The sequence below is a fragment of the Triticum aestivum genome, chromosome 3A (assembly GCF_018294505.1).
Source record: "Triticum aestivum cultivar Chinese Spring chromosome 3A, IWGSC CS RefSeq v2.1, whole genome shotgun sequence".
NCBI classification, from domain to species: Eukaryota; Viridiplantae; Streptophyta; class Magnoliopsida; order Poales; family Poaceae; genus Triticum; species Triticum aestivum.
The window spans coordinates 741,861,248-741,885,100 of NC_057800.1; the positions used below are offsets into that span (position 1 = coordinate 741,861,248).

The window sequence follows — 23,853 nt, forward strand, 5'->3', positions numbered from 1 at the left end:
TCTTGGTATAGAGGTCTCACGAGGATCAAAGGGTATCTTCCTCTCACAACAGAAGTATATCTTGGATCTACTCAAGGAAACAGGTATGCTTGGTTGTCGACCTGTAGCTACACCTATTGAACAAAATCATAGGTTAAGTAGTGATGCAGGGACACCGGTTGATCGGGAACGCTACCAAAGGCTTGTTGGAAGGTTGATATATCTGTCCCATACCCGTCCAGATATTGCCTTTGCTGTGAGTGTAGTTAGCCAATATATGAATGACCCAAAGTCAGCTCATATGGAAGCTGTGATTAGGATACTGCGATATCTTAAGGGGTGCCCAGGAAAAGGCCTCTTATATACGAGACAAGGGGACCTGCAAGTTGAATGCTATACTGATGCCGATTGGGCAGGTTCTCTTGATGATCGGCGCTCAACGTCAGGTTACTGCACATTTGTTGGAGGGAACCTAGTTTCATGGCGAAGCAAAAAACAAAGTGTAGTGGCTTGATCTACTGCGGAGGCTGAGTTTAGATCCATGGCTCATGGCATATGTGAGTTATTATGGTTGCAGATTCTCTTAGCAGAGTTGAGGTTGTACAGGTACAAGCCTCTGATGCTATACTGTGACAACAAAGCTGCTATTGACATTGCTAATAACCCTGTTCAGCATGATCGGACCAAGCACATAGAGATTGATCGTCACTTCATCAGGAGAAGCTTGATAGGGGAGTCGTTTGCCTTCCATATGTAACTTCAGCAAGTCAAGTAGCAGATGTTCTTACCAAAGGACTCCCAGAAATTTTTTTTACCATGTTTTGTAGCAAGATGGGTCTGTACGATATATTTGCCCCATCTTGAGGGGGAGTGTTGGTGTATGAATATTGTAATTAGGTGACTTCTTAGGGACTAAAATGTAAATTGTACAAACAAATATAAATAAGTACAGAGAGAAGGGATCGGTGTGGAACGATCCAGAGTTTCCCCAAATCCTCTTCTTCATGCTCCCTCAAATCCCTAGCTCAAATCACTCAAATCTCATATGATTTTCAACACGATGGATTAGGATCTGCACGCAAGGATGAATTGACTGGTGCGCATGATTAGGATACGCTTGCAAACTTGGGCTGTAAACATTATTTTTGGTGATAAAGTCGACAAAATATTGTTTTTTCACTGAAAAAACAAAAGAGAACAATTTTTTTATGATAAAGTCAACAAATTATTGCAACGTACACCATGCGTTATTCAGAAATAGATAAACGCAAGAATATGTAAATATATGTCAAAAAAAAACCACAGCAGATGCCATGATATTGATGATGTAACTGACATGCCGTGAATAACAAAAATTGCCATGGTAAATAATAAAATTGCCATGCTATCATGATAACATCACACCTATGTGTTATTGTATATGAACAATCATGAAAACATGTCGCCACACTAATTATCAAAATTTCATATCTACATGAGAAATTTAGAAATGTTTGTTCATATCAATGGCAATAGAAAAAATTTAAAAGACAACATGGCAAAAAAATTAATTTTTCCATATACATGCAGGATTGCCGCACGTCATGAAGAAATGATGCAGGCAAAAAGAAAAAATGTGGCAACTTTTGAAATAAATATTATTCTCTAAATCACATCAGCTTTAGGAAAAAAATAGTTGTCATAGTCACATGGAAAAAATTAGGAATTTCATTCTCTAAGACATGGCAAATTTTGGAAAATTTAAATAGGCGCGTGGCCAGTTTCAAAATTTTGTTATGGGATCAATGCAAATTTGGAAATTTGGTTTCTCGAAAACATGGTAACTTTTGAAATTTGTATAAGTACGCCTGCAAATTGAGGAATTGTGTTTTATGAAATCATGGCAACTTTTAGAAATTTGTAACTGGCACATGGAAAATTTAGGTTGTTCTCTACAACATGAATTGATTTTAGAAAAATGAGGAGTTTTGCCATGATTTTGTAAATTTGTAATGGGCACATCGCAAATTTAGGAATTTTGTTCTTTGAAAATAAAGATGGAAAATTTAGGAATTTGACATGGGTACATGGAAAAATTAGGAATTCGCCATGAACACATGACAAATTTAGGGATTTTGTTCTATAAAAATTAATGAACTTATAAAAATTATAATTAGCACATGGAAAGGTTTGGATTGTTTTTTGTAAAACATGGAAAATTTTGGAAAAACATTCTCCAAATCATGGCGGCTATATATTTGCATAGATTTTGAAAAAAAATCAAGGAAACATGGCTAATGTACAGGAAAAGTTATATAAAATCATGGCGTATACATGTGAATTTGTATAAAAAGAACCTAAAATATGGTACACCTAAGGCCGCGGTCGCCGCCACGCCCTGACATGCCTTGCCTCGCCTGCGGTCGCCGCCACGCCCTGCCTCACCTAAGGCCGCGGCCAAGCCCTGCCTCCCCTGAGGCCGCCCCCTCCCTCCCCTATCAGATCTACATCCTCCACCTCTTCCACGACCAGCCCTGCTGACCTTTGGTGCCCATGCCTCCTCATCGCCACCTACAGCACCCGGCGAGCGGCCATGGGGATGCTGGGGAGGGGAGGATATTCGCCGACTTGAGAGGGGAAGCGAGGGTCACCGGCTCGGGAGAGAGATGGCGTGAGGAGAGGAGAGGAGATAGAAAGAGATCGGGATGGAGAAGAGAGAAGAAACGGAAGAGGAAGAGTCGTCTTAAATTTAGGCGCCACATGGAAGTTAATGGTAAAACTAAACACTCAAATGAACGATTTGTTTAGAACCGGGTCTGACTTGTCATAAACCAAATCAATTTTAAATCATGTGGTCGTTTGAGATTTTTTTGAAAGAGTAAACCATTGATGTTGTAGGTATCCGCGACAAACAAAAATTCGGTACATTCATGAACCATAACCCGAAAAGTGGTAGTTTTATGCTATTTACTCTAAAAATTTACACAAATGTACATTACATCCCTATGCATATGTGTTTTTTTCCAGAATTTTCTAAAATTTATAAGTATAATTTTTTTAATTGTCAATACGCTCCATGGAGGGCTAGCTCTAAAGTGTAATTTTGATAAATATCTCACTACCTGTAATCCTCATCAGGCTCTTCATCATGTCCAACTAAATGGCTACCACAACTGGGATGTATGAGACCTTTAGCTCGATGTTCGCACCCTGTACAACAGGCTTAACAAGAAAGACACTACATTAGTAAATGGCCAATGCAAATAAAAAAATGAAAATGATCTTCATAGCTAGAGCACAGTGTATTAGTAGCATCAAAAAATTAAAGGAAAATATGAAGATACCTTTGTCATTCTCTTTTGATTGCTTGAAGTCATCCTCCCCCAAAGGCATGCAGAGAAGAACATCTTTCTCATCGATGACCTTAAGGCGCAATTCAGCAAAAAACATTGTCTGTTTACCATCTAGTCCTTTCACTAAGAAGTTGTAATGCAAATAACTTTTTGAGTCCTCATCAAGTAAAATGTTTCTTTCTTTCACTTGCACAAATTCAAGATCAGTAGGCTGCAATATAATAGATATGCATGTCAATATTACAGGCCCACTTTAGATAAATAGTAAATTGCATTTCAGTTCTGCAGCTAGCTTGAATAATGGGCTAAATAAGTGGTCTCACTTGCAAAAGAATTTAAAAAAACTCACTATTGTGGCTATATTCACTTTAGTAAACCGCATGTCCATTCTGAAAACAACAAGACTGGTAATATCGTACAATAACAAACTAATTAACATGAGTTGGTTAAGATAAATAGTGAACTACATGTGTGTTCTTAAAAAATATAGAAGTAGCATTAACAGAGTAATATAGTCATGGAAGAATAACTAGAATACTAATTATTGACTGATATGTGTGGTGACCTGCATGTTATTTTGCTTGGTATATAGACTTCAAGTGCCCTCATAAAGCTCTTGCGATCATCCTCTTCAATTTCCCTAACATACTCCTCACAAGCCTTAGCAATAGCCGCGTCAAAATCCTTGACAGTAATAGATTCTAATTCCCTAGGAGTGGGGTCATCCCAAGTCTCCAACCTTGTGTCATAACTGTATGAGATAAAAAAAAGAGAGAAACGAATAATCAATTAATCATGAGTTGAATTGTTTCAGTTCTGAAAAACTGGTGCGGATGAAAAGAAAGCCGTCTCAGCAAATTCAAATTAGAGGACATGTTGATTAGATTTTCTTATGAAATAAAGCAGTAGCAGCCAAAAATGATAAGAGACGTGATCACGTGAGTGTATATATAATATGTTGGCAGTCCAACTTGAGATTCATCATGCAATGGATATTGTGATGATTAGAAGATGTCTACATGTCTAATGCTATTTTTGCAGCCAAGGAGGTAGAAGTTATCCAAATTGAAGCAGCCGGGGCAGCCAAAAAAAAGTATAACTGTTTCGTTTGTGACATATAAGAGGCCTCAAATAAAACCCTTGTGGACATGCATGGATGGCTTAATTCACCGGCTCCCTTAGTCGGTGAGTTGGACCTCTCAGACGGGGCAGTTATCGAACCAACTATATCATATTAGTGCAAATTAATCAAGAGATGGCAGGCCATGCTGACGCAAACTGAAAATTCCTAAGTCCTTTGTTTTTCCTAGAGACTAGAAAGAAGTTACTCGTCAAGTGTATATAGAAAGTCTGGTCTGGTGTTTTATGATTCGATTCGATTCGATTGGGTGTGCGGTCGACTAAGTTTACTACATGGATGCAAGAAAAGGAATAAAAAACAGTTGCAATATAAGATACGGTGGTGGATATACGCATACGTACTAGTCGAAACGTTGACCATCCCAAAGTTTGACGAGATAAGACGGTAGATTGTCCTCGTCGAACGGCAGATCTTCTTCGTCCTGGGGGGTCCTCCGCTGCTTATCCATGTCCTTCACTCATACACAAATCAATCATAAGCACACGCACGCGGACGGAGGGTTTAATCCCGATCGGCCGAAACAAAAACAAGGGGGCAAATAAAGCGAATCACCTGCGACTGTCGAGAGGTTTCAGTAGAGGGACGGGGGTAGGCGTCCTCGGGGTGAGCATGCTGGACATCTTCTTCTTCGTCTGGCGGTACATCTTCTTCTTCGTCTGACGGTACATCTTGGTCTAGCGGTACTTCTTCTTCGTCTAACCGCAGATCGTCTTCGTCCTCGGGGGTCCTCCGCTGCTTATCCATGTCCTTCACTCATACACAAATCAATCGTAAGCACACGCACGCGGACGGAGGGTTTAATCCCGATCGGCCGATGGCAACAAAAACAAGGGGGCAAATAAAGCGAATCACCTGCGACTGTCGAGAGGTTTCAGTAGAGGGACGGGGTAGGCGTCCTCGGGGTGAGCATGCTGGACATCTTCTTCTTCGTCTGGCGGTACATCTTCTTCTTCGTCTGACGGTACATCTTGGTCTAGCGGTACTTCTTCTTCGTCTAACCGCAGATCGTCTTCGTCCTCGGGGGTCCTCCGCTGCTTATCCATGTCCTTCACTCATACACAAATCAATCGTAAGCACACGCACGCGGACGGAGGGTTTAATCCCGATCGGCCGATGGCAACAAAAACAAGGGGGCAAATAAAGCGAATCACCTGCGACTGTCGAGAGGTTTCAGTAGAGGGACGGGGGTAGGCGTCCTCGGGGTGAGCATGCTGGACATCTTCTTCTTCGTCTGGCGGTACATCTTCTTCTTCGTCTGACGGTACATCTTGGTCTAGCGGTACTTCTTCTTCGTCTAACCGCAGATCGTCTTCGTCCTCGGGGGTCCTCCGCTGCTTATCCATGTCCTTCACTCATACACAAATCAATCGTAAGCACATGCACGCGGACGGAGGGTTTAATCCCGATCGGCCGATGGCAACAAAAACAAGGGGGCAAATAAAGCGAATCACCTGCGACTGTCGAGAGGTTTCAGTAGAGGGACGGGGGTAGGCGTCCTCGGGGTGAGCATGCTGGACATCTTCTTCTTCGTCTGGCGGTACATCTTCTTCTTCGTCTGACGGTACATCTTGGTCTAGCGGTACTTCTTCTTCGTCTAACCGCAGATCGTCTTCGTCCTCGGGGGTCCTCCGCTGCTTATCCATGTCCTTCACTCATACACAAATCAATCGTAAGCACATGCACGCGGACGGAGGGTTTAATCCCGATCGGCCGATGGCAACAAAAACAAGGGGGCAAATAAAGCGAATCACCTGCGACTGTCAAGAGGTTTCAGTAGAGGGACGGGGGTAGGCGTCCTCGGGGTGAGCATGCTGGACATCTTCTTCTTCGTCTGGCGGTACATCTTCTTCTTCGTCTGACGGTACATCTTGGTCTAGCGGTACTTCTTCTTCGTCTAACCGCAAATCGTCTTCGTCCTCGAGGGTCCTCCGCTGGTTATCCATATCCTTCACTCATTCACAAATCAATTGTAAGCACACGCACGCGGACGGAGGGTTTAATCCCGATCGGCCGATGGCAACAAAAACAAGGGTGCAAATAAAGCGAATCACCTGCGACGGTGGAGAGCTTTCAGTAGGGCTGGGGTAGGCGTCCTCGGGGTGAGCCTGCTGGAGCGTGTTGACGGGGAGTTGGGGTGGACCGAGTTCGGCCGCCTCGAGGAGATGGCGGAGGGGCGGCGCGAGGTCAGCGGGAAGCCACGGGCTGCTGGTTTGAGGCAGGGCGAAAACGTGGAATAGGTGGAGTTAGGGCATACCTTTCACCTATTCCGTCCTTATATACGAGTCTTCAACGTGGATACGTGGATACATATATTGGGTCAGACACGGGCGGAAGTTCAAAAATCGAGGGACAGACTAGTACCAACGTCCAGCATATCGGCCCAACAGTCTGCCTGCGGCCCTCCTACAATTTTTTCTTTTTTTTTTTGCGAATTTTTAACCGGACCTCCTCACTCTCACTAACTCTACTCACTGCTATGCCAGATTTGGCGGTGGCGGGAGCTTGGGCTCCAATCCACGGTGCCATGGATACATGTCGCCATGACGTGCTCGCGCGGACAATGTGCTTTGCTAGTGCCTGTCAACGGGCCCCTCCTCTTCAACCATGGCATCTGTCGTCAACAACAACAACGTTGATTAGGACAGGCTTGCGGTGAAGTCCGCGGAGGAGGAGGCCTTGCCGCCCCATGGGCCTTAGACCGCAGAAAGTGGAAGAGGGGCCGCTCTGGTTAGGGCTCTAGGCATCCCTCATCGATGTGGGGCCACAAGAATGATGTCCCTGTCGTGAAACCGAGGTGGTCAGATAGAATGTCGTGTTGGGTGCCAGCCGTATTGGCCTCTTCGCCACATCGGCACCTCAAGTATTACCTCATCAATGACAGTTCTAGGGGCACGTCCTCACCACGCTGGGGTGGCGTCAGGCGCAGTGCTCATCATCGTTCATCAAGACATAGGTGCCTCTGACATGCATGGGTCCTCGCTGACCTGAAGCTCGCAGCTTGGACCAGTCCAAGAACACCAAGGAGGTCGACGCCCAACATCGACATCAGATTAGGTAGGACATCCTCTAGATCGGGATCTCCTTGCCGAAGCGTGAGCTCCGTGTCAAGGAAGAGACGCGGAAGTGGCACAACAAGCACAACACCAACACCATGCCCAGGGACGAATGTCGTGGCCACTGGGCGGCTTCGGCAACCGTCGTGTTCTCGTCCAACAAACAAAGTTGGAGCATGGGTACCAATTGCTACAAAAGTAATGCACAACTGAACCACTACGCCTTGTTCACCGATGTCATTGTGTGTCGTGGTGTGGCACACTGGATATCTCATCATCATGGAGAACGGTGCCTTCAGATCATCAATCTAAATGCTCAGACCCGCCAAGTCTCCTTGACGATGCTCCCTTTCACAGTGAACTTCGGCCCCACCAGTAACGCATGCCTTACTTTAGGCATCAGCGGGACGCTATCAGTCCTCTGGATGCAAAACGGAGGTTCCCAACTAGAGATGTGGGAACAACGCGAGGACCCCAAAAACATGATCGGTACTTCAAAATGGCTACGTACTCGAACGATCGAGCTAAGACGACCCGGAAAGGAGAACGAAGGAAGAGCACTATGTGTCTTGAGAAAGAAGTGTGGCACAATGCTCATCAGCGACGACTTGTGTCGTGTTTACATAGTTGACCTTGAAACCGGGAGGATGGAGGAGCTGGCTGATTGGCCTCACACGCGCTCCATGTGCCATTGGGATTCCATGCCCTTGGATATTGATTGGCTCACGTTCTTCGTTTCTCGGCTTACGAGGTATAGCTAACCATTCTCATATATATGTATACACATTTTTTGGTTTATTTGGCAAAGTATGTTGGATACATTACCGTGCCAGAGGGGTTGATCAACCACGGTGTTCCTATTTAACTCGTTCTTACAACATTTAATGTTTGGGTGTTACTCATGTTTTTTTGTATTTCTTAGGGTCTCCGCGCGTCCCCTCTCATCTACTAGTGGTGATACATGCATCTGCGCCAAGGAAGAGGCGCATGGGCAGCGTGAAGGGTAAGTTACACGGTGGCATCTAGAAGTAGTGGAAGACATGCTCTAACGAACTAGATTCACCAAATGAAACACGCTAGACTCGGGAGTATGTTTAGACTTGCATTTCTTGAAAGAGAGTTTTTACGGTACATCATACTACCGGAAATAGTGGGTAGTATATAATTGATCCGACAGTTATTATTAATTCCTCATCTTTTGCTCCAGGACATTTCGGTAATTAACAATTAGAGTTCGGGACTAGTAATTAATGACAATAGTTCGTCAGACGCACCGCCCGGCGGAAGCCTCCTCGGCCGCACAGGGCCGGCCGCTCTGCGTCGAACGGCCTCCCGCCACCGACCCCGAGATCTTCCTCCCATGCGTCCCCAGCGTCGACGCAGCCGCCCAGCCCCGCCCGGTGGCCCTCTCCTTGTCTGCATGTACTTGGGCCGGCGCCCTGAGATCGCTTCCTCTCTTGCCCTCTCTCCGTCGAACGTACGTCGGCCGGCACCCACTAATCTAAGATATTACACAAAGGCACATGGTATAGCACCTAGCAGGAGTAGTAGACACAAGAACATATCACAGAACAGCACCACACACGAACGGGCATCGCACACAAAGCACACGCAGCACGCTGGACAAGCGCGCGTGCACACACTGACAGAGAGAGTACACACGCGTAGCAGCAGGACGCAACAGACGCTTGCAGATAACAGAGGAAAGGGCAGAGGGAGAGGTAGGGAAGGAGAGGGCAGAGGAGGATAGAGGCGGAGGGCGTTTCCTCGGCATCGGTGCGGGGCTCGAGGTGGCGTCCGTGCAGTCGTGGTGCAGTGGGCCGGCGCGGGGCAGGCTGGACGTGGGCAATGGCGACTCCGTGAAATTCCAGCTCTGTCGTCCCCTTATTCTGAAAGGGATCTGCCTACAGGATTTGGTTAACAGTAAACTACCCAAAACGCCCCTAATTACTTAATATACTACCGAAAATTTGATGTAGTATTGCCTCGTCTGAACCGTTGAACCATAGAAATAAACGGCTCCAGTTTAATTGAGGTCTCTTTCTGAAGTCATCAACTGTAGCTAACTTTTAATCTGTAGTTTATATACGGTGTTAGGTGAATCGTTGGATGTTGAACAATGGCTTAAAAAAAGGACCATCATAAGAGTATTCCTGCCAACTATATAAGCGGATATACTTCAAACATCTCTTTTATGGCTTGACTATTTCGCTGCCAGAATTTCCCTAGACCCTGGCCACCATAAGCAGCTGCATATCGTCGATGTAGAAACTTAGGTACTCTATTGAAATCGTACAGTTTCATGGCAGCAATTGTTTTTACGCCAGAGTGTGTAAGTTATGAAATACAGGGTGAGGTGGAGATGTGGATTTGCTGAAGGGTGGTGATCTGAAGGAGGCCTTGAGACTGGAGGATTGGCCAGGAAGTAGTGTAATCAGTGGCTCTCTGTTCGCTGGGACGGCTCTCTATTCGCTGGGACGGCTCTCTGTTTTCCTGCGATGTGAAGTTTCTGAGGCCTTTTTTGGTTCATATGATAGGATTATTGTAAGAATAGGAATTTTGTAGGAAATAAGATGACATGTATTTCAAATCCTATGAGTAGGAATAGGAAACGAGATGTCATTTGTTTGACACCAAAGGAATTTTTCCATTGAATCTAGACTCATTTTTATTTTCCTATGAAATGTGGAGGATAGGAACCAATCCTATGTAAGAATAGGAATCCATTCCTATGAACCAAAGGGCTCTAAAGGAAAAAAAATCCTATAAAAATCCTATCCTCTAAAATTCATATGAAATTTCTTCAAATCAAAGGAGGCCTCAAGAATGTTCGTTTAAACCCTGAGGTATGGGTGTTTGTTTGTACCAGAAGTCTGTGAGCTGGTGATCTGTACTGCTTCCGAACATTTTTGTTTGGCTGAGCCGTGTACTCTGAACTTGACAGACAGCGATTCAGCCTAGCCTAATGTTCTGGCAGTTGCTCTTGGTTCTGTTTATAAGTAGTCGTTCGTAATTTTATCTCTTTGAGCCAACCAAACTGTTGAAAGAAAGAAAATGGTACTGTCTTCAGAGCCCGCCTCAGTCTCCGTGTACTCTGAAGAAAAGTTCGTGAGTAATAACTAGATGAAAAGAAACAAAAAAGAACTTCAGAGGCCGTCTCAGTCTCCGTGTACTCTGAAGAAAAGTCTGTGAGTAATAACTAGATGAAAAAAAAACAAAAAAGAACGACGACCCACAGTGGGAGTCGATCCGACGACCTTCTGATCCGAAGTCAGACGCGCTAATCCACTGCGCTATGCGGTCACGATGACATTTCTACGTCCGTACAGCTTAGGACACGAAAATATTTGAAATCTAATGTGTGTGTTTTTTTTAGCGATGCCAAAAGAGATATTTGAAACAAGAACGTACTACTGCGGATCACAATCGCTCAAATAGAGATAAAAGTCAAAATCCAAATTCAGAACGCAAAAAGGGAACGAAAAGTACATTCTGACATGGATGCACGGCTTGCAAGGGGAAGAGTCCAAAGCATACATTTTTGCTTGATATGCAGCATTCGTGGGCCAGGCTAACCCACCGGTTAGCTAACACAATTAACTAGCCTAGGCCGGCGGTTAGGTAGCAGTGTAGTTTCTAGTGGTGTCTTTTGCTCTGTCAATTTGTATTATGTATCTAAAGAAAGGTGGAAATCATGCGAAGCTACTGCGTACGTACCTCGTGCTGCGGATGGATCGATGGATCAATGGATGGAGCTTTCCGAGCGATGGAGCTGTCTACGTGGTACCAGTGTACTAGTTTAGAGCAAACTAAATTAACCCAGTGTGCAAGTGGTAGTATATTTTTTGGGTATGGACCTACCTACCTTGGCTTGATTTCTCCTGATCCATCCATCTTATCGTATCACTGATCCATCCATCTTATCGTATCAATAAATCATGACACCTCCACCCAAATCCACCAAAAATATCCTAGCTAGATAAATCCCTGTGAAAGGGAAAGAAGTTTGCTTTCCATATATATATATTTTTTTTGTGGGAAAACATCCAATGTCTTAACCTTCAATCATGGCAATACAACGAACACCATAAATAAATAAGAAAAATTACATCCAGATTCATAGACCACCTAGCGACGACTACAGGCACCGAAGCGAGCCAAAGGCGTGCTACCGTCATCGCACATCCCTTATCAGAGTCGGACAAAACTTGTTGTAGTTGACAGTCCGGAATTCTTCATGCTAAGGACCCATACGACCAACGCACCATAACAACAACTGCCGCCGATGAAGAGTGGAAAAGATTAAAAGGATCACACATACGTAGATGGACGATGCAGATCCGCCGGAAACACACCTCCACACGCCCACCAACGATACTAGATGCACCACTAGAACTGAGCTAGGCGGGAAGAACCTTATTTCATTATCAGGGAGCCACCGCCGTCTCGCCTTCTTGAGCAGGATACAAACCCTAAAAAATCATAAACACATCTAAACACAGAGCCCTCCCACCAATAGGGGCCGGGATCCATCATGCTCCCATGGCCCTAAAGCCACCGGGGATGAGGCAGACCGGCGCCGGTGGGAGGCGGATAAACCCTATTTTTTTAGGGGAGGAGGCGGCTTGTCCACGTCCGCGTGTTGCCAGTTTCCGACCTAGTTTGTTTTTCCATATGATAATGTTGTGCATAATAAGGCTTTGTACATGAAAAACATTTACAAGTTATGTTTTTCATGTGTACCCTGGGATGAGTACATATATAATCCAAAAAATTGACACCCTCCTTTCTTATGATGGAAGATTCTTGCTCATCAAATCAGTCTTCTCTGAACTGCCAACTTTTTCCATGTGTACCCTGGCTCTGCTAGTTCGAGTAATTGATCAAATCAACAAATATGTGTAGAATTTCCTATGAAGAAAGTATGGTGTGGAGGATAAGGGCACTGCTCTGACTGCTTGGTCTAAAGTTTGCAAACCAAAACAACAAGGAGGTCTTCGAATACTAGATATTGTTGTACATAATAAGGCTGTGCTCATGCAAAACATTTACAAGTTCCTAAACAAAGAAGATATCCCCTGGATCAAGCTCATTTGGGAGAAGTACTATCAGAGAAATGCACCTCTGGGCAAACCAGAAGGATCACTTTGATGGAAGGCCCACCTTTCGCTCTGGAATGATTTTAAGGAAGCCAGTACATGTAAAATCACATCTTGACAATCTGTTCCGATCTGGAAGCATAACTGGGAAGGGGAAGATCTACAACAAATTTTTCCTGAACTGCACTCCTATGCAATTGATGACTCACCTTCCTTGCAGAAATTCAGTGATTCTCATGATTGGACGGAACATTTTCACCTAGCAATGTCCACTGAAACTTTTGAGCAGTTCAACAAGATGAGAGAAATCATCCCAGAGGTGGATCCCAGCAGCAAGGATAAATGGATATGCAATGGTAGAACTAACATATATTCATCCATGCAAATGTACATCATGCTGACGGGAGATGAAGTGGGGCATCCTATTTTCAGCTTAATCTGGAGCAGTTCCAGTAGACTCAAGCATAAGATCTTCTTTTGGTTGGTTGCCCACTACAAAATTAACACAAGAGCTCTTCTAAAGAGCAAAATAATGCATTTGGACAACGGAAAATGCCATCGGAGGCCGAGCTCCAGTGAGCTCGTTTTTATTTTTTATTTTTCTGGAGCATGAAAATTTTCAAATTTATTTTTTGAACACACATGCACATGTATACTATGTATATGCAAAATTTCACAGTATTATACGTTTACATGTGGCCTACAGGAAAAAGACAAATACACATTTTTAATGGGCCTTTTATTTTTGTTATTGGGCCAGAAATTTGTTATTTTTGTACAGCCTATAAATCACAACATTTTTCGACGAAATTTAACACGTTCTTACGGAATACATATAAGTTTTCATGATACTTTTTTCAGATTTTTTTGGAACTTTTAAATATGCTTTTTGATTTTTTTTTCAAAATACCGAGCTCACTGGAGCTCGGCCTCCAAAAATCCGCACTCATTTGGACAACCCTTTTTGTCCTAATTGTAGTCAGATGGCAGAGGAAACCACCGTGCACCGGCTCTTGAACTGTAACTTTGCACAAGAATGTTGGAACACTCTGATCCCTAGCAAGAAGAGAGGCGCCTAAGTGTATGAGGAAATCATGTTTGCCATTGAATTACTCCCTAAGCATTTTGCTCCAGAAATTGTCATTTTGGGATGCTGGAATATTTGGACACAGAGAAATGGGAAAAAAAATTCAGAGCTCAACAATAATCCATCCAGGCCCGGAGATTCTATCTTAAACAAGACCTCAAGCTGCTACGATTTAAAGTTCAAGAGAAGCATGTTCAAGAACTCTCACAGTGGATAGACAATAGTATGTAATCCCATCTGGAGGGCCTTTTTCTATATCAGGCATTGGCTAGCCTTTTCCCTTCTGGAGGGCCTTTCTTTATTTTGTTCCTTTTTTCTCACCCCCCCCCCATGTAATATACTTTTTTGATTAATGAAGATTTACTATAGAACTATTGTTCTATGCTTTACGGGTGAAAAAAAGTGATACATCTTATCTTTGTGGTAGATCGATGTATCTATCTAAAAATGTCCATCGGAGCAGAATCAAAACATCCGTGACTCCCCACAAAATAAGAAATGAAAAAAATTCCAGCACCAGCATAAGTTCGTTCCTCAGCATGCTTTTTTTAAATCAACCTTTTCCATTTTTTTGTGTTCCTTCTTTCTTCTTCTTTTTCTCTCGCAATTAGATACTTTTACTCCCTGCAAGAAAAAAAGGAATGCTTTTGAGAATGATGAAAATATTGGAACGAACAATTATATAAATAAACTCTGAAAAACTGTAATTTCAATGAGTTCTTTATTAAACTATTATTATGCACATAAAGGGTCGAATAGAGAGAAATACATAGAACAAACGCAATGGAACTGGTCAGCGCTGGTGAATGGTAGAAATGTTTATACCGTGCTGTGCTGATCGCTACAGATGCACCCTTTCGAGTAACTAATTAAACACTGGCTCGTAATCAAGAAGCTAGCTAGGCCGGTGGTTAGAAAATATACATTTGAAGCGTAACTTGTTAACCAATTGGTGTCTTTTGGCTTTTGCTATGTTTGTAGCTAAGTAGGAAACCGTGCGGAAGCTACTCGTGGATGGAGCTTTCTGACAGATGAGTGTTGTTGTTTTCTGTACATTGCCAATCGCTTTGACAGCAGGGTCGTCGTGTAGAGCCCCTCTCAGTGTGCATATACTACTACGTACTCCTATCCAAAGGAGTAGTATATATTTTAGTTTCGGACCTACTTTAGGCTTGATTTTCCTGGTAGACGGATCGATCTTATCGTATCAATCATGACACCTCCACCCAAACCAACGAAAATCAATTAACAAGAAGGAATGAATTCTCTACCGATCTCTCTGATAGGGAAATAAGATGTTTTTCTCAATAATATATGCAAAGTTGACGTTGAATCAAGCTTGGTGGCCATGAAATTCCACAAATTCGTCATTTGTTTACTGGTAATGCCTTTGTCGTCAACTTGGAAGAAGAATTTCGTCTTTCACTGCCGTACGTTGATGTGCATGGCTAGCTAGTGACGTGTCTCTGCTTTTTCGGCAAAGATTAGGTGTATTTGCTAGTGTGATGAGAAAGAGGATACTATAAGTATAAATAATCCAAAACCAAAAATGTGATACCCAGTGTCATCTTAATCTGTGGTCGATGGATCAGAGCAGCTAGCACGGCTCTCCATTAAACAATGACAAGCAGGACGGCACCACCAGGATATGTTCGATTCTACACTTTCTTCCCCACTCACCTTTGATTTTCCCTTTTGTTTTCTCTCGATATTTTGGTTGCGCTCCTCCCTATGCGTGGCTGAGTGCACCGTCTACGCGTGGTTTCGAAATTCAGACAAGAAAGCAGAGCAAGGTAAAAAAAAAGGAACTGTAGTACTCCAGTAAATACTTATCTCAATTCAGAGTACAGGCGTAGAAAATCCATGGGTGCACATGCATGCCAAGGCAAGGAGCTTCAATGCCGTTTCTTTTAAAGAACGAAAAAGGAAAGAAATATGGAGGTATTACGTGCGTGGCAGCCGTCCATCTCGCTCGAGGTTCTAATTCTACTACGTACTTCGATCGAGTGATCCGCCATGGGCGACCACTGGTTGGCGCGTTCAGATTTCAGAAGGAAGGGGAGGCGCGGGGCGGGCACGGCTGCGACGGCCAGAACTGCGCGGGCTTGACCTTGGAGACGCTGGTGAGCACGCCCAGCGGCGTCACGTCGCCCGCCACCGTCACCTTCTTGCTCGGGATGTCGATGTCGAACGACGTCACGCCCTCCATCTTGGCGATGTGCTTCTTCACCTTGCCCGCGCAGCCCTTGCAGTGCAGCGACACGCGCAGCACCACCACCTGCGTCGTCCTCGCTGCCGCCGTCGTCGAGGACGACCGCGCCAGCGCCGCCGCCTTGTGCTGCTCCGTGTCTTGGACGGCCGTGATCTCTGATGACGACGAAGCAGAGGAGGACGTCCCTGACGACGAAGACTCTGCTTGGTGCACAGTCGACGGCGGCGCGTCCTTGGCGAAGGGAGCCGGCAGGGAGGCGTCGGCCGGGAACGCGTCGATGAAGGACGGCGGCGGAGGCTTCCCTTCGCCGCCGGGGAACGCGTCGATGAAGGACGGCGGCGGAGGCGGGGGCAACGCGAGGACGTCGAGGTCGTCGGACTGCAGCCGGGAGGAGTTGAGGAGGAACCTGGAGGAGGTGGCCGGGCTGACCAGCCTCTTCTCCGAAGATCTAGTACCGCCACTGATACCAGCAGCACCAGCAGTGGTGCTCTTCTTCTTCTTCTTGGTGCCGTGGCCGTGCAGCTGGTGCTGGGAGTCCTCTGAGAGCGCCGAGTCTTTGGTGGTGCTACTGGTGCTTGGCCTTGGCGGCTTGGAGGTGGAGGAGCGGTGTGGGTCGCGGAGCCGCGGCGAGTGGCGGTCGATGGCCCGGCCGCTGCTGCCGACGATGGCGCCGGTGCCGGTGGAGGCGATGATGTTGGTGGCGTCGGCGGAGGAGCAGGAGATGGAGATGGAGGGCAGGCCCAGACGCTTGTGCACGCCCTTGAGAAGCAGAGACGCCATGGAACGAAGCAAGATGGCCGGCCCGATTACTCTGAGTCTCTCTCCGGGTCTGGGTTGGGTTGGTGGTGCACAATGAAATGAAATGATGATTCTCCGGGAGAAAGGAGGTTTTAAACTTGGGGCTTTGGAAGGAAGGTGCCAAAGCAAAAGCCAAAACCGCTACCAAGGAGTGTACTCTTGCTTCTTGGGCCGCTTCTTGGGTTGACGTGGGACATGTACGTGGCACAACCTGTGTGACCACGTGTGCGTGCTGCTCCAGCATATGCAAGCATGCTCCGATCCAGCTGGACGGTTTCGGACCGTAGTGAGTGTCAGTGAGTGTGCTACTGGCCACTAGCTAGCTTCACCTACCGGCTGTACCTACCAGCCGGACAAGACCAGAGCTGTGCATCTGCATGCACGCTGCACGCTGACTGACATCATCAGTCGGCAGGTACATGTACTGCCTGTCTGGAATCAGCCCGTTACATATCGACAGCAGCAGCGTCTATCGCGTAATCAGCAGCAGGAGGATCTAATCTGTACGTGCCGTAATTTTTGCTGACGAACAAGCTCTGGAGCTGCCTGCACTAGTTTGAGATTCGACTAGTTTAAAGGCGACGCAGCTGAGAGCCTGAGATGGCATCCACGACGGACGGCCGGACGCGCGTGCCTAGAGATTCGACGTTGATATATAGATGGTGCCAAATCTGCACCGGAATACTAGCCGGTGCGCTAGATCGTGGAACTATTTCACTGCTGATAGTAATGCATATCACTAGTTTAAACATGACACACACAGCTGAGATGGCATCCACGGCGGACGCGCGTGTGCAGTAGCCTAGAGATTCGATGCAGCTGCACATGCATGCATGCGAGCCCGCACGTAGAGAGAGATTCACTGTGACAGATCATGGAGCTACTTCAGTGCTAATACTATGTACTGCACATCTTCGTCTCTGACATAAATAAACATACATGTATCGCATCCGATGTTCATGTTCAGATACGTTAGCGTAGAGTGAAAATAGGGACCGCCTATCCCTCAATGGACTGAAAATTTCAGAAAATAGTGTCAGTTGATTCCCTCAGGTCCGAACGATCCTACCGAGCAAGTCAAATACAGCTAGCACACTGCACACGCATATGTACAGCTTGGTCGATCGGATTACTGCTCGTCGCCATTCATCCATCCATCAAAATCGTATAGTACAAGTCAGTCAGAAGAAGAATAGGGAGAAAGGGACCCGAATATATTCGAGACATTTGGTGCAACAGCCGCCACTCTTTCTTCCTCCGTGGCCGGGAGAAGGAGAAAAGGACCCGAGAGGAGCACGGCCAACTTTCTTCCTAGTCTGCTGTAAGAAACAGCTACACATGTCATTATGTCACTGTCCACCTTTTATTTTGTTGACATTTATACACGACCAGCGAGGAAGCAACGCAAATTTATTTACTTACGCGTGTGATCGATTTGGTGCAGATCACTCTTATTGACCGACTCACCGCTGCTGACCGGTTTGTCTAACGTCTTTTGTTTTGGTGAAATGCATGGATTACAATTTGATCATACTATTATAAATTGGTGCACTACTCATTAGTCGTAGTACTAGTTGGTGTTCCGTTATTTTCTTACTACTCAATTACTATTACAACTAATCATGACTTGTACCAAGCTCCATCGAACTTGCATTGCATGATCTAGCATTATTTTGTAAAGACATTTCTTTTATTTACTTAAAAGGTGCCACAAGGAAAGCTTGCAGGAAGCTAAAAAAAGACGCACTAAACATGGACCACGTGTAACGCCGAGCTAGATGCACGCGTACCTGAAATTAGGCAGCGGCGGGAGACGGCTAGAAAGGAAGAATACACCAACATATTCCAAGGAAAGGTGGTGTTGCTATACATATATGTAGCACAGTTAGCTGGCACAATGGTCAAAATGATCCCTTAATTTGTGCACCACAACTTGCCACTTCTTGTCCAATATGGAAGAAAAGCCAATGACTGCACCAATCCCTAGGCAAATTTGGGCAAGCTTAATTTACTTTTTGGTGTAATCATGGCCGGCCTGCATGCATCCTCGTCCGGAGAAGCTGCACTGAAACAATGGCAGGTAGACGCAGGTGTATATTGTCTCCTTAATTTCTGCCCTTTTTGGGAGTAGTAGCCTTTCCAGATGCATCTTTTTTCTCTTTCTATATCTACCTCGTCACGGGTACACCAGAGCTACCTCAACAAAAACACAAATGGCTATCACCTCACTTGAGCAACTCATCGGCTTCCTCTATAGTCTACGCGTCCGCGGCGCGGTGCGACACCATCCCCGGCGCTCCCGCTGTGACTGCACGGGGGGGGGGGGGGGGGGGGGGGGGCAGCCCATTGGCTGCTATTCTCTCTAGTCTCACCGTCCGCGACGCTTCTGTTGTTCGCAACATTATCGCTACGACCACGGGGGATATTAGAGATATATTTGAGCTACATGTATTTGGTAGTCTAGAATTTGTAATCCTTCTCCTACCTTATCTCTACGAGAGGCTTTTTACCCTTCAAATCTATACTCCTATATATACTCGCCGTGAGGCTCAATAGAACATCCATCATATTCCGCCAATCTTCTCTCTATTCACTTCTAACACTTTTTTCCCGGTGAATTTGCTCTACAAAAGTCAAAGTGTGCCTTCCTTCGAGGTAGCATGGTGTTTAAGTTTAACACTCTACTACCAATGAGTATAGTAATTTTTTTAGAATTCTATTTTCACTGCACAACGAAAACAGCCAGTAAAATCATATACATCCAAAATGTAAACTGAAATATCTTCAGCCACATTTTGGTTATACATACTATCTTTGTATCAAAATATAAGATATTTTTTGGTTTTGCACAGGGCATAAAAAATGTATTATATTTTGTTACGCAGGAAGTATTAAAATCCATCATCGAATAATCTTGTTAAACTGTACATCGAGAATATATGTGTTGTTTAGCGGACCCTTCCATTTTATAAGTATGTTAGGCACAATAAAAAGTTCTGCTATCGGAGTATCCTTGGTGCATGCAGCCTAGTTCGATTAGTCAACTGAGAAACGGGCACGGGTATGCAAAGCATCCTGGAAAAACCCGGGCAAAACATGCACAAAAATCCCAGCATGTTTCTAAAAAGCAAGCTATCACTCCTATCTTTCTCCATCTCTTTCCCCCCTTTTTCTCCCCCGTGTGTATGTATGTGCTAAGCTGCTTTGGGAATAATTTTTTGGAAGCAGCTACATCTCATAAAAAAGTGTCAGATGGTAAGCTGTCCACACACACACACACGCGCGCGGCATGTATACGTTTGGTAGAGGGAGCCACGACCACCATGAGCTCGAATAGAATCTGATGCTTCCTACCGGGGGCACTTTCTTTCATTGGTTTTGTCATACAATGTGCGCATTGCTTTTCCGTTTTCTTAAAAAAAAAGGAGTGCACATTGCTGCTTTCCTCTCGCGCGTGTATGTTTGTTTTTATTTTGCGGGGATCTCCTAGCTAGTTATGGATTGGTCGTCTTTCACACGCATGTGGTTTCTTTCATCCGATTTGAAAAACTGACAACAAGAAGGGGAACAAAGAGCCCTTGTAAAACTAAGTGTTACTTTCAAAGTTCCATCCAAGAAAAATAGCACTATATGTGAAATGGTACACCACCTTCCACATCTCGACACTCATCCATTCTTAGTATCTTGTAGTACTAAGAAATAACATGGCAGTCACTCGTACGACTGAGCTAGGATTTGTTGTAGATGTTGGCTCCACGGTCCAGAACATTTTCATTGAACAGCATTTCAAACCAAACAAAAGATAAGAAACAAGGGATAATTTTCATTGAACAGCATTTCAAACAAGCACTACATGCTCAGCCTGCTCCTTTTTTTACCAGTTTCTTCGTTTCTTTGTGTACGCTATGAGTGCAAGATCGGGTAGTGCGTATATGCTATGACTCTAAAAATTGTGTTCATGAGTAGCCTAGGGCTGTATGTGATTATAGATACCAAAAATCATTACAACATACGAGTACTAATTATGCAGCACTCTTCGGAGTAGCTTATTAAACACGGGTTCGTAATTAAGAAGACATGCTAGCTATCTAGGCGGCGGTTAGTGTTGGTTTTTGTTATGTTTGTAGCGAAGTCGGAAACCATGGATGGAGCCTTCGGAGTGGCGAGTGTTGTTGTTTTCTCTGTATTATCTTATCAAGTCGCTTTGACAGCAAGGTACTCCCTAGTGTAGCGCAGAAGAGCTTTTTGAGTGTGTGTATATATAACTATGCAAAGAAGGGTCATATACTCATATATATTTTTGCTTTCGACCAATCTTATCTGGGCTTGATTTTGCTGGTCGATGGATCGATGTTATATCATATCAATCATGACACCTCCACCCAAAACAACCAAAATCTGTTAACAAGCATGAACTCCCTATCGATCTCTGTGATAGGGAAACAAGATGTTTTCTTTAGCTGATCAGAGTAAAATGTGAAGAATGTTGACGTCTAAGCTTCCAATTGCTCTTTCACTGCTGTTGATGTACTACTACACGGCGGCTAATGATGGATTACAATCAACTTAGATGGATGGATATCTTGGCTTTTGCACTTATGCTGCTGCTAGTGGTGGATGGAGAATAATAAGATATGTATAATCCAAAAGAAAAATGTGATACTCGTAGTCATCTTTGTGAGAACCATCCATGTCGTCCACCCGAATAGAATCAAAATGTTACATACTAAACAATGACAAACGGCACCACCCGGGATAAGTTTGATTCTACACTTTCTTCTCCACTCAACTTTAATTTCCTCCTTTCTTTTCTCTCAAATCTTGATATTTTGAGTGCGCGATCGACTAGACTAGTATATGCTTTGTTTGGAAATTCATACAAGAAAGCAGAGCAAGGTCAAAAAAAAAATACTATTATTACAGTACATGACCTATTGTATTGTACTACCTAACGTAAAAAACGTTCTTATATTATGAGACGGAGGGCGTATATCTCAATTCAGAACACACGTATAGAAAATTCAGCTTCGTTTCTTTTCTTTCACAAAAAAAAGGAAGAAAGATAGAGCTGCGGCTAGCCTGACGTACATACGTGGCAGCAGCCGTCGATTCTTTTCTTTCAGGCACGCGCTTTTTTTTACGAAACTTTGTCCGAGGGCGGGGAGCTCCCGCATTTGCATATAGAAGAAGAAAGTTGATCCGGTTAATAAAGGAAACCCGACCCAAAAACCATACATGCATCAGTTAATTAAGGGAAACCGGCGAAGACCACACACACCGGACTAGCACTCAAGAGACGTCGTACGAGCCAGATACAAGGATGCCGAGGCCCAAGACCACCGTCAACACAGCATGGAGGACAGACACTGATGATGGCTACCTAGTCTGCTAATCCTGATGATGTGGTTCAGACTTGAGAGATAGTTGTTGAGTTCAGAAGGACGCGGAGGCGCGCGGGGGGTACGGCTGCGACGGCCAGAACTGGGCGGGCTTGACCTTGGCGACGCTGGTGAGCACCCCCAGCGGCGTCACGTCGCCGACCACCGTCACCTTCTTGCTCGGGATGTCGATGTCGAACGACGTCACCCCCTCCATCTTGGCGAGGTGCTTCTTCACCTTGCCCGCGCAACCCTTGCAGTGCAGCGACACCCTCAAAACCACCACCTGCGTCGTTCTTCTCTCCGTGGTCGTGGACGACCGCGCCAGCACCGCCGCCTTCTGCTGCTCCTCTTCTTGGACGGATGTGATCTCGGACGACGACGAAGCAGAGGAGGAGGACGAGGAGGTCTCTGCTTGCTGTACCGGCGACGGTGCCTCCTTCGCGAAGTAAAGAGGGAGCGAGGCGTCGCCGGGGAACGCGTCGATGAAGGACGGCGGCTTCCCTTCGCCGCCGGGGAACACGTCGATGAACGACGGCGGCGGTGGCGGGGGGAGCGCGAGGACGTCGAGGTCGTCGGACTGCAGCCGGGAGGAGTTGAGGAGGAACCTGGACGACGTCGCCGGGCTTACCAGCCTCTTCTCTGAAGTCCCAGCAGCAGCAGTGGTGCTCTTCTTCTTGTTGTTGTTGCCGTGACCGTGCTGCTGCTTGGAGTCGCCGGAGGACGCCGAGTCTTTGGTGCTACTGGTACTGGTGCTTGGCCTTGGCGGCTTGGAGGTGGAGGAGCGGTGTGGGTCGCGGAGGCGCGGCGAGTGGCGGTCGATGGCCCGGCCGCTGCTGCTGCCGACGCCGTTGGTGGTGGTGGTTGAGGCGATGATGTTGGTGGCGTCGGCGGAGGAGCAGGAGATGGAGATGGAGATGGACGGCAGGCCCAGCCGCTTGTGAACGCCCTTGAGAAGCAGAGACGCCATGGAATGGAACCCGGCCGGATTACTCTGAGTCTCTTGGTCTCGGTCGGGTTGGGTTGGTGGTGCTGGTGCACAATGAAATGAATGATGATTCTCTTCTTCTTCAGCTTGTATTCTAGTATTTGTATGTCTGTGTGCCCACTGCTGGCTCGCGTGCTTCCAAGCTTGCAACTTTGGAAGGAAGGGAGGGGCCAAAGTCAAAGCCAAAGCTGCCACGGAACACTCTCTGGTTGTGTTGACGTGGGCCACCAGCCACGTGGCACAGCTAGTTGTCCACGCGTGCACGCCTTGTCAGACTAGAGCTAGAAGTCACTCCTGCTGTGAGTGAGTTGATCAGTGAATTACTGGCGAGTAATGCTACATCGACGGGCGGTTTTACATAATGGATTTGAGTTGTCAAATTATTATTGGATTAAGGGGAGTGAGGGGCCCCACCCACCTGAAAATTAGGGAGGGAGGACTACAGGGAAGGTTTCCGTAAAGCTTTGTAACAACCCCGTACGTTTAGCATTTTCGGTTACTGACTACTACCTTTGTCTGGCTTATAGTTTTATCGTATTTCGGATCAAAGTCTGACAATATATTTGACTAGCAAAATATTAATGCATGCCAAAATTATATGGTTGTCAAAGTTATATGGTTGCACTCATATTTGAATGTATTTTCTTGATATTATTTTATTATGTATATCTTATATTTTATTAGTTAAATTTATAATTTACATATGACCTACAATATGTTAAGGATTAGTAAATCAAAACGAAGATAGTGCTATACTACTTCACCTACCTACCCACCAACGGGACA

The 23,853-nt window shown here is 45.4% G+C and overlaps 3 protein-coding genes and 1 non-coding gene across 4 annotated transcripts; all 4 read right to left on the bottom strand.

Moving 5' to 3' along the window:
• Positions 1–5,300: 5,300 nt before the first annotated feature.
• On the bottom strand, positions 5,301–7,492 carry LOC123057351 (cell surface glycoprotein 1-like). Its single transcript, XM_044480370.1, has 5 exons — positions 7,437–7,492; positions 6,504–6,657; positions 5,904–6,098; positions 5,604–5,798; positions 5,301–5,498 (listed from the first exon to the last, which is right to left on the bottom strand). The coding sequence occupies exons 1-5, from the start codon at positions 7,490–7,492 to the stop codon at positions 5,301–5,303; spliced, it is 798 nt and encodes a 265-aa protein (XP_044336305.1).
• Positions 7,493–10,733: 3,241 nt separating this feature from the next.
• TRNAR-UCG (transfer RNA arginine (anticodon UCG)) lies at positions 10,734–10,808 on the bottom strand. Its single transcript has one exon. It is a non-coding gene; the product is annotated as a tRNA-Arg (tRNA).
• Positions 10,809–15,485: 4,677 nt separating this feature from the next.
• LOC123059654 (protein SODIUM POTASSIUM ROOT DEFECTIVE 3) lies at positions 15,486–16,821 on the bottom strand. Its single transcript, XM_044482165.1, has one exon. It carries the CDS (start codon positions 16,681–16,683, stop codon positions 15,739–15,741), a length of 945 nt encoding a protein of 314 aa, XP_044338100.1. The 5' UTR covers positions 16,684–16,821; the 3' UTR covers positions 15,486–15,738.
• A 5,063-nt stretch (positions 16,822–21,884) lies between these two features.
• On the bottom strand, positions 21,885–23,122 carry LOC123059655 (protein SODIUM POTASSIUM ROOT DEFECTIVE 3-like). The gene has a single exon (XM_044482166.1). The coding sequence runs from the start codon at positions 23,047–23,049 to the stop codon at positions 22,135–22,137; it is 915 nt and encodes a 304-aa protein (XP_044338101.1). The 5' UTR covers positions 23,050–23,122; the 3' UTR covers positions 21,885–22,134.
• Between the last annotated feature and the right edge of the window lie 731 nt (positions 23,123–23,853).

Excerpts from the sequence above, each read along its gene's own strand:
- LOC123057351 (XM_044480370.1), bottom strand. The coding sequence starts at position 7,492 with ATGTTGGGCGTCGACCTCCTTGGTGTTCTTGGACTGGTCCAAGCTGCG. Across the intron at positions 5,799-5,903 it reads AAACCTCTCGACAGTCGCAG|GACATGGATAAGCAGCGGAG; the intron begins GTGATTCGCTTT and ends GTATGAGTGAAG. Across the intron at positions 5,499-5,603 it reads AAACCTCTCGACAGTCGCAG|GACATGGATAAGCAGCGGAG; the intron begins GTGATTCGCTTT and ends GTATGAGTGAAG.
- LOC123059654 (XM_044482165.1), bottom strand. The coding sequence starts at position 16,683 with ATGGCGTCTCTGCTTCTCAAGGGCGTGCACAAGCGTCTGGGCCTGCCC.
- LOC123059655 (XM_044482166.1), bottom strand. The coding sequence starts at position 23,049 with ATGGCGTCTCTGCTTCTCAAGGGCGTTCACAAGCGGCTGGGCCTGCCG.